The sequence below is a fragment of the Diplotaxodon limnothrissa genome, linkage group LG13 (assembly GCF_057381915.1).
Source record: "Diplotaxodon limnothrissa isolate DT_005_m linkage group LG13, D_limnothrissa_male_GT1.1, whole genome shotgun sequence".
NCBI lineage: Eukaryota > Metazoa > Chordata > Actinopteri > Cichliformes > Cichlidae > Diplotaxodon > Diplotaxodon limnothrissa.
The window spans coordinates 1,388,978-1,407,881 of record NC_140608.1 but is presented as its reverse complement, the minus strand read 5'-3'; the positions used below and the strand labels follow the sequence as shown (position 1 = coordinate 1,407,881).

General features: G+C 40.1%; 1 protein-coding gene across 1 annotated transcript in view; it reads right to left on the bottom strand.

Annotated features, from left to right (window-relative positions):
• Window positions 1-10,797, bottom strand: part of LOC146619644 (protein kinase C epsilon type-like) — a 92,004-nt gene extending 81,207 nt beyond the window's left edge. Inside the window, exon 1 of the mRNA XM_085369602.1 lies at window positions 9,934-10,797. Coding sequence (XP_085225728.1) covers window positions 9,934-10,281 — 348 coding nt within the window. The 5' untranslated portion in view covers window positions 10,282-10,797. The remainder of the gene's footprint in view (window positions 1-9,933) is intronic.
• Window positions 10,798-18,904: the final 8,107 nt, after the last annotated feature.

Below are 18,904 nucleotides of genomic sequence, written 5' to 3'. Positions count from 1 at the left end.
GAGAGAGGCCAAATGTTCATGTTTTTTTAACAATTATGTGAAGCATTTTCATTCGAGTGTATCAATGTGAGATGGGCTTTTACAGCAAGTGCGCAGACCACTTAATCTGATGAACCTAACAATGAGAAGAGTTGTGACTAAAACATGACTGGACAAAGCAAATGATATCTGTTCGTGCTCATCAGTTAGCCACTTCCTCCTCTTTCATTACATCAGGTGCCCCCAAAATACATGTGAAACATTACAATTTAAACACAAGGCACAGAAAGAGAGAAAGATCTTTACATGTTCCTGTGCAATCTTAATCTGCAATACCAATGCTCACTGTCTCATATCTCATTTTCCTCCTTCTGTTTTGCAGTACACTACAGTACACCCCCGCCAAGTCGCAGTTCAGAGTTTGTGGCCTCAGCCATTTGCAGATTTTTTCTTAGAACCTAACTAATAAATGTTCATGGAAATATCCTCCACAAATAAATACCCCTGTACTTGGAGGGGGGAGGTTTGAAAGACGGCATCGGCATTTCCGCATCATAAGAGTTTACCATGTGCAGCTATCTCGAGTGTTCTTTGTTCTTCTTAAAACCCTTAAGATGCCGCCCAAATGCATATTTAGGATTTTAACTACTTTTTTCTACCACATCTGAAATACACGGTTTAAGGATCTTGCTTTGGCACGTACCACCAACCTAAACACTGTTTTCAACCAAGCCATGGCAAAGATGTCCCCCCGGCAGGACAATAGGAACAAAAACCATGACACAAGCCCAAAGTGTTGAGCCAGCCTTAAAACAGTGCATATCCCAATCCAAGTGAGAGTCTGTGGGATGTTCTAGAATAAAGCTGATCCACAAAGCCTCCATCACGCAATCCACAGTACCCTGAGGTCCTCTGCCAGACACCACAGGTATTTGAAAACAGGAAAAAAGTTAATTGAGTGGGCTGCTGTTCAAACACCATTAGACCCTAACCTCCCATTTCCCAATGTATGGAGAGGTCTGCACAGCTCTACCTCCAACTTTGACCATATCCCTGACTTTCACAAGAAACACTTGCAACTATACTTCTATAACTAGGACTGATATATGTAAGAATATGTTTAGCTGAAAAAGAGAAGTTATGGTTCTAGCATTTCTATCACCAGTGCTATGGTATAGAAAAATGTCTATTCAACCATGGAATCCATAAGAACTTTTATTTTGATGTGCATTTCTAAAATCCTCAACATGAGTTTGACAGCTGCTGCAGTCCTCCCCCTCCATCCCTCAGTCATTTAACCATTCAAAAGCAGACAGCTTCCTTCAACACCCTCTTTGTCTTGCTCTTGACTGCCTCTCTACCTCCCCTCAATCGCTGCCTGTTTGGCAGAAACACCAAACCCTGAATGTCCTTCTCCACACTTCTCTCTTTAATGACAAGTTCCGACAAGGCAGCTGCCTACACACGATTCAGAGGAGAACAGAAATTCCTGACAGATTTAGGAATGCGATCTCCTTTTCATGTCAAACGAACATCAGTTCTTGCACCTTTTTTCTGTTCTCCAGCATTTTTTTCTCCAGCTTAGCCAAAGCCACATATCAAACTGATATTTGCTGGACTGAAGTAGCGTTAATTCATAAATCATGTTCACCACAGACCAACCAGTGACCGGCCCTGCTAAATCACATCCCACATGTGCTGGATATGCAAGGCAAAGCACAGTTCTCTCATTAATTCTGAAATTATTGAGTTTATTTACAATTTGCCACATACTTTATTACGTCTTGGCAGTTTGGAAACTGGTCAGTACCCAAATGCTGTTACTTCAGCAAGTCAACTGTGAGCTACTGGAGCACTTTGCACAATCCATTACACAACAATTTTCATATCGTTGATTACTGTTCTTCATGCATGCTTGAATAATGAGCTCAAATTTCTGGGACGTGAACTCACTGTTATGACAGAGTGTGTGTGTGTGTGCGCGCACTATGTGACCTGCTCGGCAGGTATGACTTTCTCCTGAAGGTGATTATTCACAGAGCTTGTAAAGGCTTGCGGGAATACAGTGACACATTTGGATTTATGCCCAGGTTTTTTTTGTTGTTGTATTAATATTGTTACTTGTCACAACACGGGTATTAGGTTTCAGTTCACATGCTTTTGTCAAATGAAATATCTGCAGATTTTTTGATTTCCAGGCACAGTGGATACTGTATCACCACCATTAGACAAAGACAACACACCAGTGTCTCCAAAACCTCTTTCGTTTACTGCAGAACTATTTTGCGTCATGGGATAAGATCTTGCCAAAGGATAAAACTGTCCAAAAACCTTAACTCTCTGACGTTCCTTTGCCATGAATGAAAAGGCTATTGTATGTGCTGCAAGTGGGGAACTGTGTGGATTATTTAATGGAGTTCATAAAATTCATAAAAGATTAAAGGAGAAAGCATTATCAGATATGAAGAGACAACAAAAGTGTGTGAAAGCAGAAGCCACAGACATAGACAGGGGAGGACAGTAAAGCATTCAGGTGGGACATTGTGGGACAGTTCAATGTGTTCTCGTCCCAGGGTTTCAAATACATCCATTCTGTCACATACTGCTGGCATTACAGAAATACACGCAGGATTACCTTTGGTGTTGGTGCTGTGATGCACCGACTGCGGCAATACTGGTCTAATGTTTTAAAGAACAGTGGACCCTGGATTGAGTCCCAGGTGGGGGCTTTGTTTTCTGCACTTTTTTCCAATTTCTTTTCACTCATGTGTTTGTGTTTGTTGGTAAAGTTTAATAAGGTTTGTTTTAGCATGCAACACTCCACGATATTAACCCTACACACTGCAAAATGATGCTTATGGCCACTGACTGCATCTAAATCAGGGGTCTTGAACGCCAGGCCTCGAGGGCCAGTGTCCTGCACGTTTTAGATCTCACCATGGGTCAACACACCCAAATCAAATGATTAGTTCATTACCAGGCCTCTGAAGAACTTCAAGACATGTTGAGGAGGTAATTTAGCCATTTAAATCAGATGTGTTGGATCAAGGACACATCTAAAACCTGCAGGACACTGGCCCTCGATGCCTGGAGTTCGAGACAACTGATCTAAATGAAAAGCTGTGGTAAGTCTACTGACTCTGAATGCGCCTGAGTGACTTTTATGTGGCAAAGAAATAATTTTAACTCAATATCTTGATGAATTACTGGATAACACAATAACTGCTGAGTTTAGATAGAAAGCAGCCTGGGTTTTGTTTTGTTTTCTCTGTGCCTGTGGTTACTGGCTACTGACAAGTGGCAAGGCACCATCTGATATGTGTATCAGTCTGATCCTGACCCAAAAGATTTCCCTCACCAACAATCAATGGGGCGGTCTATTCAGTTCTTTTAATTTATAAAGCGTGGATAGCCATGTTTAAGTTGAGCCGTTTGTCACCTTACACACAAAACAGACACTCACAGTCTCTTTATCATGCTGACGGATTCAGTTTCCTAATTTAACACTGATATTCATTCATTATTCTCATCATTTCTTTTAAATTAAAGATGTGTTTGAGTCCTATGGCCTATTTTTCATTGTCCCAAAATTTTTATATTAATTTCCATCCTCTATACAGCTACCACTGTTAGGCTTTTGCTCACTCTGAAATCACATATTTATTTTCTTGTCTGGTGTTTAAGCAATCCACACAACATTTTATTTCATCTCCTGTTTTCAAACCTACACTCCCTGAATCAGCAGCAAATTTCAAAAAAATGTAAGATGAATTAGTCTTGTATTCATTAGTATAAAGAGTAATTAAACTTGGAGAGATACCATCAGTCTCCCACCCCCATGGGGCCCCGGTGTTGGTAATACTAGCAGATGACACTGCAGCACTTACTCTAACACACTTTGGTCATCTAAACATAAAATGATGAGAACCATGTAGCTCCAGAAACAAAGCACAGACTGCATTTGTATGACACTCGGGGGAAAAGTAAGAAGTTGTGTTTCATGATTGATGACGTATGATACAAAAACAATCTGCTGACTAACAGTAAGTACTCTGCCTGAGTTCCTGGAAGACATGTTTGGGTGTCACAGACAGGTGGCACGGCTCTCCTGAAAAATACTGTGTATAATAAAACATCACTGTGAGGCAAACAATGTGCACATTGTGATTTGTGGTAATGTTCTTCTGACTTTCTAAGCAGTCTGAGTATCATTCTCCTAAAAAGATCTCATACTTCTTCAAGTCTGTCATATGCCGAAGAATAAAATAATAAGGTTCTTTTTTGTGTGGGAACTTACACAAATCTGTAACCGAGCCTGAGCCCAGAAATAACAAATAAATCACTCTTTGGTATAAGAGGGACTGTTTTAGTCTGGAGCAAAGTTAGTCTCCATCAACCTAACGATGAAATTTAGTTAAGGTTCCACTACTGATTTCACAGTCTAATATTATTATGGATGCATGTTATGCCATATTCTTGATATTTAAAGAGATTTATTGTTTCCCTGTATGCATGATTGAAGAAATATTTGGAAAGATGTTACGGCCCTAGCGTAACGTAACAAAAGAACAAGTGGAAAAAATTTTATTCATTGACTTCGCACCAGATGCAGTCACACTGAACAAATCTCATAGTTCATAATATAATACAACATGACACAAAAAGATGTGGTACCATGTAATGCGATACGATACAATCCAATGGAATAAGATTGGATCAACAGACATGCAGGGTTGCTAGTTGGTACATGATACAGGACATGTTGGTTTACACAAGAGTTTTCTTTACAAGTTTCCTCTTTCTCACCACAATAAGAAACAACACATGGCCTCAGCTAATCAACTCACTGATTGGTGATTACTTCAGACCTGTATTGATTTCAGCCATAAGGGCAGCGCTAAGTGTTGGGAGTGAGAAAGAAATCCAGTCCAAGAAAATCATGTTTTGTTATTCTGGAATTATTTGATGTGAAGAATTGGTTTGAAGCTACTATAGTAAACATCAACTTTCTGAGCCTTTGCAATTCCTCTGCTTAAAGGATAAAAACACTCCACAACAGACTTATAGCTTACGTTAGCATTACTCATGAGGAAATTACACAGTCTTAGTTCCCACACGCTGTTATCTAGTTCTTCTTTGTCTAAGCTGACATAACTCTTGATGTAGCTTAAGTTGAGACATGTTCGCCCGTGGGAGTGCCTTAAAACAAGTGCAAACACAAGGTGCAAGACTCAGAGGACCAAGATGAAAAATTCCTGTCATGCTGATGAATGAAAATGGATCAGGCTGACAGCCGTATAGCACCTTTTGACTTAAAAAGCACCACTGCAGTTCAAGAAGATTACTATTTTCATGTGTAGTAATCTATATTTAGAGGTATACCTCTGCGATCTTTCTTGCCCTTTACTTGCATACATGGAGCTGGAGGCTGGAAAAAAGCAGCAAGACTAGCACAAATCACAAGTGACCGTACTGGAACGAGAAGGCATAGCGCTAGGTTACCAGCTAATGCTAGCAAACACTTTTAGTAAGTACCATTCATAAACTGTACAATGCACAGACACTAATAAAATATCACTCATCAAAAAACTGAAGGACAAACTTCTTGGATTAGCTGTGCCTCACATGTTTTTTGCAAGATAATTCATTATAAGGCTACAACGGAACGAAAGCACAAACGGTTCTAGTTTAGCAGCTAAAGTTATCAACAGTGGCCATACTGTTGGTTAACATGCGTTTTGATGCTGAAAAGTTGGGCATTTTCACATGAAAGGTCTGATTTGCCTTCAGGAGTCAGCCTTGAGTGGCTACAAGAGGAAACACACTTTTTTGGCTTCATTTTTGAGCTCTGGAGGTTGCCACTTGCAGGCTAGAGTAGCTTCAATAGTGTACCTTAAATGAGATTTGTCAATATGATGCTTTACTTTTTGCTTGATATAACAACTTAAGAAGGTTTAACAAAGACCTGAACTCGATAAAGTACTCTGTGTTTCATAATAACTAGCAGAAAGTTTCAACAGGCACATTGTGTAATACTACTACTTAATTTAACTGAATTTTATCTAACTTGAGTTACTAGTGAGTAGTGAGGAGAAAAGTCATAACAGCATCCCTGTTTGATTATTCCCTACATTCTACAACATTAAGGGCAATTAAATGTTTTTAATATAGCACCAGATTACAACAACAGTCATCTCCAGCTGCTTTATATTTTAGGCAAGAGAACTCCAACAATCCGATAATTCCTATGAACAAGCACTTGGCCATGGTTAATAGGTAGAACTCAGTTTTAACAGAAAGAGACCTTCAGCAGAACAAGGCTGTGTGATGAGCAGCCATCTGCCACGACCGGCTGTGGGATGAGAGGAAAGTGAAGACAGAAACAGAGGAGCGCAGAGAGACTGAACAACAAACAAGCGAGCAGAAATAAATGTAATGATATGAAATAGTGTAAATGCACAGGAAGTCCACCAGCAGCACATGTGATACAGCTCAGAAATATTTAAACCCATCAGAAGATTCACTGAGAGTCTCGTATTCCGAGTCCTTCTGTCAAGAACTTAATCTTAACACATGAGACTTCACACTCCCCCACAGAACAACCTTCTCTGTCCTACAGTGCAACATTCTGTAAAGGTTTCCATCCACTGCTTTCTCTCTTCCTGTCCTTCTCCCAGCTCTCTCTCACTGTGTCTAATGGACCTGATGGCCTCATCAATAATACAATCAACCAACTATTTGCTTCAGCGGCTTCAGACAACAATGGACGGCTCCCCAATGCTTCTGTGAATGTGTGCATGAGTGTCATGCATTTGGCCTAATTGCATCCACTCTTTGTAGCTCTGTTGTGGGTCACTGGTTCATCTAACAAGAGCACAACAAAGGCAACAGGATCTATATTGTGTGTGTAGCGAACCCTGTTGTGCATCTGCTAAACTTAGCTGCAGGACAGCAGAGTTTGGGTTGCAGAGATCCTGTAGTGTACAACAAAAGTGTGATCATCTTTGCACAGTTTATAAAGATGCGATCTGTGGTCTTTCCAGTAGATGTATCAATATACTGTATATCTGTATGTGAGAGTTGGATGAAACACCAACAGTGACCATGTTTGGAGTCGCTTCTGCTCACAAGTCCCTGCATCCCAGCATTTTGTCTTTAACCACCTTTCAGCTGCTCTTAGTGTTATGTGGCTAGCTGCTGAAGACAGTCAAGTTAGCTAGAGGAGCATGTAACAGAAGCAGAGCCAGACATTTCCCTTGGTTTGGTTCTCTGCACAGAAAACATGACTTCATATGAATCAGCATATTGTTCCATGTCTGCTGGATGTGTAAATAAGCAACTGTTCGCTAACACAGCATAACAATTTAATAACACACTATGTCACTTTCCCACTTGTTCATTTTAGAGGAACAAATAAACTAAGAGTCAAGGAAACTGATGTACCAGCTCATGGTAAGAACATGAGCTTCTACAATATAAATGCTGTTATAAATAGAAATATTTGTTTGTACTTTTGAATGTTTGAATGAGCTAGTGTCATGCTAAACTCTTATGCCCCATGTCATCTGCTCTGTTCAGTTGACTTGCAGGTTGAGATCTGCTCAATCCAACTTTGTTTACCTAGTTCACAGCAACAGTCATTTCAAGATCTCAAAGATACGCACAAGGTGTCCCATCGCTGCATTAGGAAATAGTGAAAAGGGTTTCATATTCCCAACTCGTCCTATACGGAGGCTTGCAAAGGACCATCTGGAATCACATTATAAGTCATTTAATGTACATCATCAGTGGTGAGAAGGTGAGTTTAAAATTTTAACCCAAGCACTGCTCTTCTTCTTTCACCATGTCTTTCTTCAACACGCTAAAATGCAAACCACAGTCTCTGCAGCAAAAACCTCCGAGGCTAAAAAAGAAAGTTTCTTTTAATGGCCACTTGAAGCTAGCTACAGAAGTCCTCACATGTTAAAATGTCCTAAATTAAAGCAGAACTAAATATTTTACATTCTGTTATGATAAATAGTTATGGGTTTCTTTGGGTGATGAGAATTTTGTATAATTCATCCACCTGGATACTGGTGCAGCCTAGACCTAGGAACATGGCTGCTTTGATTGACAGGTGTGCCCACACAAGGCGCTGTGGCCAGCAGCTGTCTGCTGAGCCTAACCTCCACTAACTGAAGTCACTGAAACTGACTTACTGGTACTGATGCCTTTGGAGTGAAATTATCTTAAAAATAATACTACCCAAAATAAAAAACTGTGTTTAGGTTTTTGTGAGTCAAACTTTTGTACTTTATTTTTAGGTTACTTAGCATTAATTACCCTGTCTGTACGTTGCACTTGTACAGTTTATAGATGCAGCTCGCAGACCTGGGCTAATAATTTAGCGCTCCACCAGCTCATCATTTCCGGATCCAAAAAAGCAGCATGTGGGTTTAGGAAACACTAACGCTGAGAGTTCAAAAGAGAGAGTCTGAAATCAATCTTTGACCATCTTTTATATACAGTCTATGGTCTTAATCTACTGCCACCTCTCCATTTTCCAAACGCAGCCTTTGTAGCTTTTTAAGACATCAGTTCTCTCTCTTCATCCACTAATGCTGCAGCACGTGCGCCAAGCACCATACAATAGGACACCGTGATGCATCTTGTGATGCCAGCTCCATGTGGCAGTATTTAACACACTGGGGTGGGGATCTTTCCCATAACTTTTCCATCTGAAAAAGCCAGTTGGAAAAGTTACTTTTTTTTCTTGGCATCCACACTTTACAGCTATCATTCGCTGCAAGTAGATGTTTACTTTCAATTGTGAACATGTCTAAAAGGGCAGGGCTTGAACTTGAAATCGAGATGATGAGCAAATGATCTTCACTTAATCTATTAGTTGACTCCCACTTGTTCTGAATATGAATCATTTATCAAGTTAAAAGCAATTAATCATTTATCAAGATAACACACTAAATACTGAGCGGTCAAAGCTTCTCAGGCATCAGGATGTCAAACCCTAAAACGATGCACGTTTATGGTGGGTCATTTTGGTTAACTGCACTTTGCTTTTGAAAAATGCACTCACTAGTTATTCATCTCTGCCTCTCTTCCACACTGCATCTTTTATTTTACTTATTTATTTATCTATTTATTTGTCCTGTCTCAAAGGGGGGTGTTGGGGTTTTCTCTCATTTATTGTGGAGCAGCCACATAAAAAACATTTTTCATCGCGGGCACATACAGCTCACGTTGATATCATGTTCCAGACAAAGGACTGATAAAAATCAAATTTCTGTTAGTGTAAAGAAGTTTAACTAAAAATGTAATCAATTAGGTATCTTAATATAAGACAAAAAGTGCAATTTTAACAGTATGTCTCAGTTTTTCTACATGATAAAAAAAAATGCTGCTGTAGTAAATGAAAGGAATCTGTGAGTGTGACTCTTTGGGATTCAATTTGGTGTATTGTAAATGGCCCGAGGGGAAGTCTTTAACAGTAGGAAAAGCTGTAAAACTTGTTAAAATGTATCCTCTCCTTCACATTTTCCAAAGTAATCCAGAACTGCTTTGTTTGACACCCCTGTTGTTGGGTCTTTAGATTATATATACAGCGCCTGGAGGTGACTGCTGTTGTGATTTGGCGCTATATAAATAAAATTAAATTAAAAACAACATTAGCTAAGCCTTCTGTATTATTAAGTGTTGGTCCTGTCTTATTATATAGAGTCTGTAGATTATGTAATATGATGGAACACACAGCTTGTATTTTTAGGTGTAAATCCCTGCAACTATATGACTACTTATAGTCTGCTTCCTGCCAGACTCCCGGGAGAATTGTGATTGGAAAAAGAGTGATTAACTGATTCATTGGAAAACTTTCCACTGAGGTCCGTTTGCCTACGACAGAGAAGGTCTGAGCACCTTGTTCGACTATCACTCCCACTGTGTGTGCTTCAGGTGTCTTACCCAGTCCTCAAAGTGCTTGCTGCTGTTCTGCAGGATGTCCTCGAATTGGATGATGCAGTTGGCCACGAAGTCGTCGTAGCCAATGGGCGCGTCGTGGAAAACTGATAGCTCTATCTTGCGGCCGTCGTGGACCTCCGTGATGAACTCGTAATTCCACGTGGGGCTGTTGGTCTTCTGCTTGGTGGAGGTCTGGCCCACGCGAGAGTCGTCCACGTTGAGGGCGATGTACGTGTCCAGGAGGAAGGTCTGAGTCTTGGGACCGACGGCGTGACGCAGGGACCAAGCTGTGGGTTTGAGGTCCAGAGCCTCGCGGATCCTGATCTTCAGCTGCCCGTTGAAGACCACCATGGCGATGAAACGCGCTTCCAGTAAAACCACAGGACACCTTTCACCTCAAACACCCCCAAATCAACCGTGCTTTAGCGCTTTGAATAACAGCTCCGTTCAACCGGTGGTCCTCCGGGCAGAGCGTGTTCCTTCCACTCCGATATGAAGGAGAGAGTGCAGTCACCAAGCACACCAAGCTGCTGTCGTGTCTCGAAACGTCTGCACTTGTCGATTATGCTACAAAATTTCCCCCCAGAAACTGAACTTCAGTGGCGGAAAAGCGACCGTTAGCCCGGGAAGCCTTCAGAAGTGCACGGAAGAAACATGAATAGCTACGGCGCACATACGAGCAGAGGCCCCAGATGTGATTCGCTCTGTCATGGTGTTTACCTCCGAGGTATTAAAAAGCTCTGTTAGCTGCAGCGGGGCTCCCTGGAAGCACTGGCCTGCGTTGCATTGCACCGTGCGGAGGGTGGGAGGCTCCAAATACCTGCTGCCAGCCGCCGCGGCGCACTGGAGATGTTCGAGCTGCGAACCAGACAGCGGCCGGTAACGACCGCAGCAGGGGCGGAGAGAAGGGGGGCGGTGGGTGGATGTGTCAAAACGGGCTCCTGCTGCTTGGTGCACGGCCTGGTGTCAGTCCAGTGCAGCTGTTTGAGCTCAACTTCCAGTGGACACAGCCTCCCGACACCGCTGTGTGTCTCCGTCTCTCTCGCGCGCGCGCTCTCTCTCTCTCTGGTGCAGGAAATGCGAAAAACACGTCAGATTTAGCGGAGCCTGATGTGACAGACGGGGGAGTGCGACGCAACCAAGACTGGGGCGGTGTTTAGGAGCAGCGGGGCTGGGGGGGAAGGTTGGATGAATATGAAGGCAGAGAAATAAAAGCCTGAACAATTCACCAAGGTGCCCTTGAGCAAGGCTAGGGCTGTATAAAGAAGCCAGTGCAGGTTTACACAGTAATAGGCGTGTGTGTAAAGCTGTTTTATTAATGCAGAAAAAAACAGGTGTGTGTGCAGAAAAACAACAAGAGTGTTTAATACTGAAATGTGGACGCCTAGCAGCATGTCTCCACTCATTTTGCTGCATGTCCAGGTGCAGAATTATGAACATTCATTCACTCAATAAAGGCCACTTGCCAAGGCCATAAAAAGATGGGACCTTAGGGGGATGAATGTAGGGATATGTGAGGCATGTGTGGAATTTAAAAGAGGTGACTGAAAGCCATGTTACTTATCAGCAGCATGATGTGTGCAGCACTGAAGAAAAATATAACCTAAAACATCTGCAGCCTCAAGTGGCTTTCACAGCATTAAGCAACATTTCAGTTTTCAGTTTTGGTTTACCAAGGATGCAATGCACAGATTGTGAGTAATTGCCTACTTTGCACCTGCAAGACTGCATTGCAAGATATGAATGTTTGCCAGGGCTCTAGCAGGACTCTAATTAGTTTTGCAAAATCGTGTCATGAGTCTTCATAGTTTCCATAGTCTTTAAAACTGTACCATCGTTGTTTGAATTCCTTCCAGGGTAAAAATGAAGCGGTGTGTTTGCAAGGAGCCAGACACAGCATGTGACACAGAGGAATGAGATTTTCTACCTTCTCATATATACAGACAAATGCTTTATATATTTGACACAGAACCTGCAGTCTGTTTCTCCCGAGGCACAGATGACAAATGTGATTTATGTGCAAGCTTAGTTTTATTTGGAATAATTGTAGAAGAAGAGTCAGGCGTCTGCTTCATTTAACAGCAGAAACTACAAGGTGACCGCATGCACGGGGATCTGTCTTAGTGCAGGAGCACACATACCTGACAGGCTCAGTACAACACCAAGAGTGATTCACATTTTACACAAGGGAAGGATGCATTTATGTGCAGATAGCATTTAGTGTTTTCAGCACTGGAGCAGCTGAAAACACTGACAAAATATCAGACTGGTATCAGTTTTTAATAGAGAGTGAACATGTTCTGTTATCTATTAGCAAATATGTAGGACAAATATGTAGGCTTTCACTGGCTTTGTTTAATGTGTTAGACAAAAAAACCCCAATTTAACCTGTTTTGTTGACCTGTTTTCAAACAGCTGGTCTCTTTCTTTAAGTTCACTTTTGTTGAATACTTGTGCAACAACAGTTACAAAAACAGAGAACCTTTTTTTGTGATGTATCTTCATCTCTTTATCTCAAATATGAGGAAGTTTGAGAAGACTCCAAAATATCTTTACAATCTGCAGAACACAAGTGTGTTAGAGGCTAGTTTACTTGCCTCATTTAGGCCATGTTATGCAAAAGTGAACATTAATATACAGTGGGGGTGCAGATTGACTGAAAAAAGGTGGATATTGAGAAACACTCAGATGAGCAGGGTGAAAGTGATCTGTTATGCTTAAACCTTGAACATCACTGACCCCTGTTGTCGATTGTTTGTAATTTCAAGTTTCAGGCACCTCCCACCAGCTGCAAAAATGATAAACTGCACTGCTTCTGAGAGAGGACAGAGAAAGTAAATTACTCTACACTGTCTGTCCCAGTTTAATTCTCTTACAGCCTCTTACCATGGCCATTTCTGTGTCAGAAATACAAGAACTAGCGTATTACTATCATGATTTTTTTCAATGTCCTAGAAAATTACAAGGTGACTGAGAAATAAGACTTTTTCATATACTCATAATATACTGACCTAATGATTTCAAGAAACACACAGAGGTGGAACCATACTTGCATACAGGCAGGGAAACATTTTTAAGCCATCTTAGGTTTTTAATCCTCTGGTTTGTCAAATCAAATCAAATCAAATCACTTTTATTGTCACATCACATGTGCAGGCACACTGGCACAGCACATGCGAGTGAAATTCTTGTGTGCGAGCCCCACAAGCAACAGAGATGTGCAAACACAACAACACAAACGAGCAAAATACAAGAATGGCCAACCTGAAACTAATAAATATATGTACAATATATAATAGTGTATGCATATCTGGATGTGTATACTAAATATTTTCCTACGTGTGTGTGTGTGTGTGTGTGTGTGTGTGTGTGTGTGTGTGTGTGTGTGTGTGTGTGTGTGTATACACAGTTTTACAAATTAAATAGTAAAAATTTTTTTATTTTATTAAATGTTACACTTTGTTACAGTAAATGTAGAATATTAGCAAATAGTTTAAGATAAAATAAGGCTATGTGTGTGTGTCAGTTTAAAATGAGTTTGACACCTCTGATCTAAAAGAAGTGCATTGTTACTCATGTTACCAGTAGCTGTGTTAGCTTAATGTTGGCTTAACATTAGCTAATGTAACATTTGATTCCATTCAGTGCTAATGTTAAGGCAGCTTTACTGCATAAAGTCAAAAAAAAAAAGAAAAAAAAAAGGGATGGAGCCACAACAAGGCCAAACACGTGGATATTATATTGGAATCTGGCCTTGTGGTTTGTTTAATTTTTAACAAAGGAAACAAAAAAGTCCAGAAACTAAGGAACCATTAATAAGAATTATAAGGTCAAATATTACTACATGTAGAGAGAGGGGTGATAAATAAGGATCAACAGAGACTTGAATTATTAGCAAAGTGATGAGGACCTGACAAACCTTTGAAGATATAAAACAACTATAAGCTTTAAATATTTCTTTGAGTGAAATCAATCATCATCCAGATACTTTGGATGCTTTGAGTGTATAAAGACATACAACTGAAAGCAAATATGTGGGAATGTCAGCAGTTCAACAGCTGCAGAAAGATGTTATTTGCTGTGTCTAGCGAGCATTTGGTGGAAGTTCAGTCTATATTGTTATAGATGTGAAAACACAATTTTGTCTTCCAATTGTAGAAAAGGGTATGAAGCTTCCTTTTATGACTCTTTCAGCTGCTGCAGAGAGGAACGACTGTGGTCGGTGGTTGCAGCAGTGAATCTAATATTCTTCTTTTCTGTGGTTTTCCATCATTGTTTAAAAGGAACAATGTATTTCTGTCGAAAACTTCTCCAACTTGTTTTCTCATTAGCACATCAGCCAATGTGTCTCTGAGCTCTGCAGATAGGAATCAATCACACGCACAGGAAATCCCCTGGACTCCGGCCACGTCCTGCCCTCTTTCCCCTCTCACTCGGCCGGATCTAAATCAAACGAGCATGGCTTGGCAACAGTGGATAGGCTCTTCATCACAACTGTAACTATGGTCACACTAGGACAGTAACATCCCCATGGCTACAGGAAAATAACTGTCCTGAACATTTTTCCACTTTAAGTGGCTGCAGGAATGAAAGGAAAATTCTTTTTATGGATCAGAGAGGAAGTTCCCAACAGGAGAGAGGAGAAACTGTAGACTGTAGAAAGATGGAAAACTGATCTGAATAATTGTAGGAACTGTTACTAATTTGTTTTTATTGAATTTGACATATATTCCAAACATAAAACTTCACATCTCCAATAACAGTTCATCCATCCTTTCCCTAACTGCTTATCCAGCTGTGGTTCCTGGAGGCTGGGAGCTGAATGATAAATAATAAATTCATTAAAAATAATAAAACATGCCAATATTGTATACGTTTATCTAAAAGGAAAGTTTTAAGATAGTCTTATAAGTCTTATTGGAGCCTGATAGCCGAAGACTCTGCCCGCCACTCCTACTTTCAGAAACACGAAAACGCTGACATCTAAAAAAATTGAATAAAGATGTTTACATCTCTTTCTGAGTTGTTCTTCCCTTCCTGTAGTCGTACAAGTCAGTTTCTCCACTACTTACCTACTTTTACTGGTAAAACAGCAATCTTTCTGAGAAACTGAGAAATTTGATTTTGAAATGAAATTAAACAATTACTAGTTGAAACTAATCTCATTTTCTTACAGTTTATGACCCTGTTTTTCAGAGCGGTAAGTGTTTATTTACAGGGCAAGTCTTCTCTTCTCCTTTTCCAAATGATTGACACACTCAGTCACAGATGTCCTAAATCCATGATTTCACAGTCTTTTGTCATGCGTTTATTTTTCAAGAAGGGCAAAGAAATTAAACAAAGAGTCAATCATGACTTCCTCACATCTTCTGGGGGCCCTAAGCAGGATGGAAAACCCCACTCAGCCTCCAGTTAAGCCCTTCTGTGTCTTCTGTATCATTATTTTTTTTATTCTTTTCAACTGGATATTGTTTGTGTTCCTCTATCAATCTTGAGTCTGAGTCTGGCTTACATCTGCCGAAAGTTGAAAAATATATATCAGCATTGAAATCTTTATACTGGGGGTTCTCTAAGCTCACAAGGACCGAGTGCCAAGTTAGGAAACCAACATATGATTGAAGACTTCACAAGAAAATAAATGTTTAGTCCATGTTTGAAATGTGTCAGGTCAGTGCACCAGCTGTATTTGTTAATGTCAGGGAGGGTTACACTGTTGTGATGGCTAGAAGGGCTGAAATTGAACACAGGGACACCATCCTAGCTTCAAATCACGCACTGACGACTTCACCTTGTCCTCGAGCTTAGAATAATTGATTCCAAATTAAACAATTGCTTTTCCCCTATCTTGTTGGTAAATTTCTATGTAACCTGACTTAGCAGCTACTAAACACCAGGGGGCACCAAACATCAATCTCATTTCTAACGTTTTTATTATCTCTTCCCAAGGACAATATAATTCCCCTTTCTTTTTTATTATCCACTCTCCCGCTGTACGTCAGTGTGTGTGTGTTTTAGTGTGTCTTCTTTCTTTTTTATGTCGGTGAAATGGCTGCAATAGCTCTCAATCTGTAGCCATTTTTGAGGCACATCTGTGTTATTAAACACCTCACAGCTGGTAGTGAAAAACATTAATATGAGCACGGAGAGGAAGCTGATGGGCAGCAAACCAAATACCAAATGCACCTTCTCTGTATCCTGCATGTCCGCATAATCCTTACTCATCCCTGTCCCTCCGCACCACTTAGTTATTGCACTGTTTAATTATAAACAAACTGTCAAAATCAATATTGGTTTATTTATTTTTTTCATTTTTCCCCTCAAAGTGGGTTTTTTGTGTAAGACAATCAATAATCCTACTTTGGCCCTTGGGGGGAGGTTAAAAACGATCTATAATAGGATTCAACTCAAGCAGCAGGAATAACAACGAGCCAAACCAATTTCCCACAGGCTAACAGTGAGGTTTAACACCACAGTTTGCTGTCCCTTGTAGCTTAAAACCATGAAATTTGAACACAGAAGTGACAGTTTGCGTTTATTAGGCCTTTCAGCCTAGAAGTGTTTTAAAAGAATGATGACATGTAACTTTCATTTGTATTTATTCACTCAGAAACATCACCAGGGATGAAAGCATCTAGTTAAAGTTACAACACTGACAGTCCTGACACCGCACTGTGACAATTAATTTTCTACTTCATGTCCTGCCAGAAAGTTAATGAATATGGATATGGAAAAGGTGCACACCCCCATATTCTTGACCTTGTCATTTATCTCATCTTATGAGGCGAAGCAGAACCCAGATCAGTATTCTCATCGGAAGACATTTGATAAATACTCTCCCTAATTTAGAAGCAAAGCAGATGGTCTTGTTGCTGGCAATAGAGTTGCGAAATTGGGGCAGAGAAATAAGTGTATGTCAGCAGCAGAAGCATCAGCAGCAGCAAGGTGCTCTGTGAAGAGCAGGAGGTAGTGCTGCGTGTCCCAGGAGGGGTGTAGAAAGGGAAAAACCAGCCTGCAATAAAACAGCTGTTTCCGCAAGAAATGGCTGGCTGCCGGAATACCTGCTCCGCTCAGATAAAACCAAGTCCAAATAAGAGTTCTTTCTAAGCCAAATGTACTCTTTACATACCCGAAGGCACTAGAAATGAATTTGAATGTTCTTTTTTTGGGTTTTTTTTAAAGTAGGCTGTTAAAATCATTTAATGTTGTTGATTAATGTGCCTAGTGTGAAGTAACAAACCCACATAAAATCAGTCCCAATCATATGCAGCTGATGGATCTTTTACACTGTAAGATATACTCGGTGTTTTTGCTGAACACTGCAGGCTTTCATTTATCTTTTTCAGAGAGTCATCTTCTTTTTTTCTTCTTCTTCATTTTAAAATTTCCTAAATCAGTGAACACCAAAGTTTGGATGCTTGGTGTGCGGATCTGTTCCTAACCTCAACTAAACAGTTTCAAGTCTTGAGGTAAGTATCACTCATGTGAATGTTGCTCCTGAATGGCTTATGGGGATCATAGGAAATAAGAAAAAAAGCTCCAGAAAAGCATCTAAATTGATGTTTGCAAGCTGTTCTGGTGCGATAACGTCACCAGCTGTCTTATGTGTCAACTTACGGTAATTATCATTTAGGTTTAAGACATTTTTGCACCAAGTAAGGTTCTCAGACTCAGCAATTTCTTCTGAGCTCACTGTCTTAGAGGTTGCTCTATTTACATTTCAAAATAATATTTCATCAGTTATATTTGTATTAATGATATTTGTAAATGTCATCATGTAAGGTTGTGTTACATTGGTGCTAATTTAAGCTTTTGACCAAACAAAGATTTATTTATAAGTGAGTAGTCAAGGATGTAAAATGTGTGTTTTTGTTGTAGCCTTTACTCCTGGCCTATACTTTCTTATAGACACCTGCCACCACCAGTATGTGTGAGTGTAGTGGTAACAGTACTCACCTATGAAACTAGGGCGTGTGCACCTGTAGGTAGTAGGTCCATATAGTGTGTTTTAGACCCTTTCAAGAAGACAGAAGTAATATTATGTGAATGACTTATTTGTAATAGCTGAAGTCTGTGTGTGCTTTTTGATCTTTGACAGTTGCTCCTTGTCTTGTTCAAGCATCATCATGGTGTCAGTCAGCAAAATGTTTGTACTACACAGTCCCCGTGTGGTTTAATGTTACACAGGTGGACACTGATACTGGACCATAAGTAATGCATCACAAGAAGCATCATGATCACCCTCTGATAAAATTAATTTGTCACAACAGTGTTACAAGAACTTAATGTCATAAAAAGGATCTTTTTTAACCAAACTATGATATTTTCTTTGATATACACAAACTTAAAAAAGCAGCAAGTGAAAATCAAAGCAACACTGAGTGAAAGCAAAACTTAACTGTGGTCACAGATGAAGCTTGAACTCCAGTTCATGGTTGAAAGTCGGGTGTGTTCGTGTCACCTTCCTCCGTGGTCACATTTCTAATCTTTTTGTTGCTTCAGGAATGCTAAAAGAAATCGGAGCAGCAAATCTGGTGATCTTTCAGGTGGGAGACTTAATTTAAAGCTGCTTTCTTTTTTATTTTGGCTACTTGGGGGAAAGATTAACTCTTGTTCTGAGTAGTTTTGTAAAGAAACTATTTTCTGTGTATCAAACTACACCTGCAGTTACTATGGAGGTTGTAGACACCCCTGTTGCTCTGGTCAGCTGAGCTGCTATGTTAGCTAGCTTGCTGTATACTTGTTGATGTAGATGTTGACATTAGACTGTATGGTCATATACAATAACCTATGGCTACAAAAAAGTCACACAGACTAGTGCTAAAGCCAACAACAGTAGCCCACAATCACATTGGTCAAGGTCAAATTTATTTATATTGCACATTTCAAACAGCTGATGCTGCACAAAGTGCTTAACAATGTAAAAATGGCATTAAAAAGCAACAATGTAATACAATAACAACAATAAAAAACAATA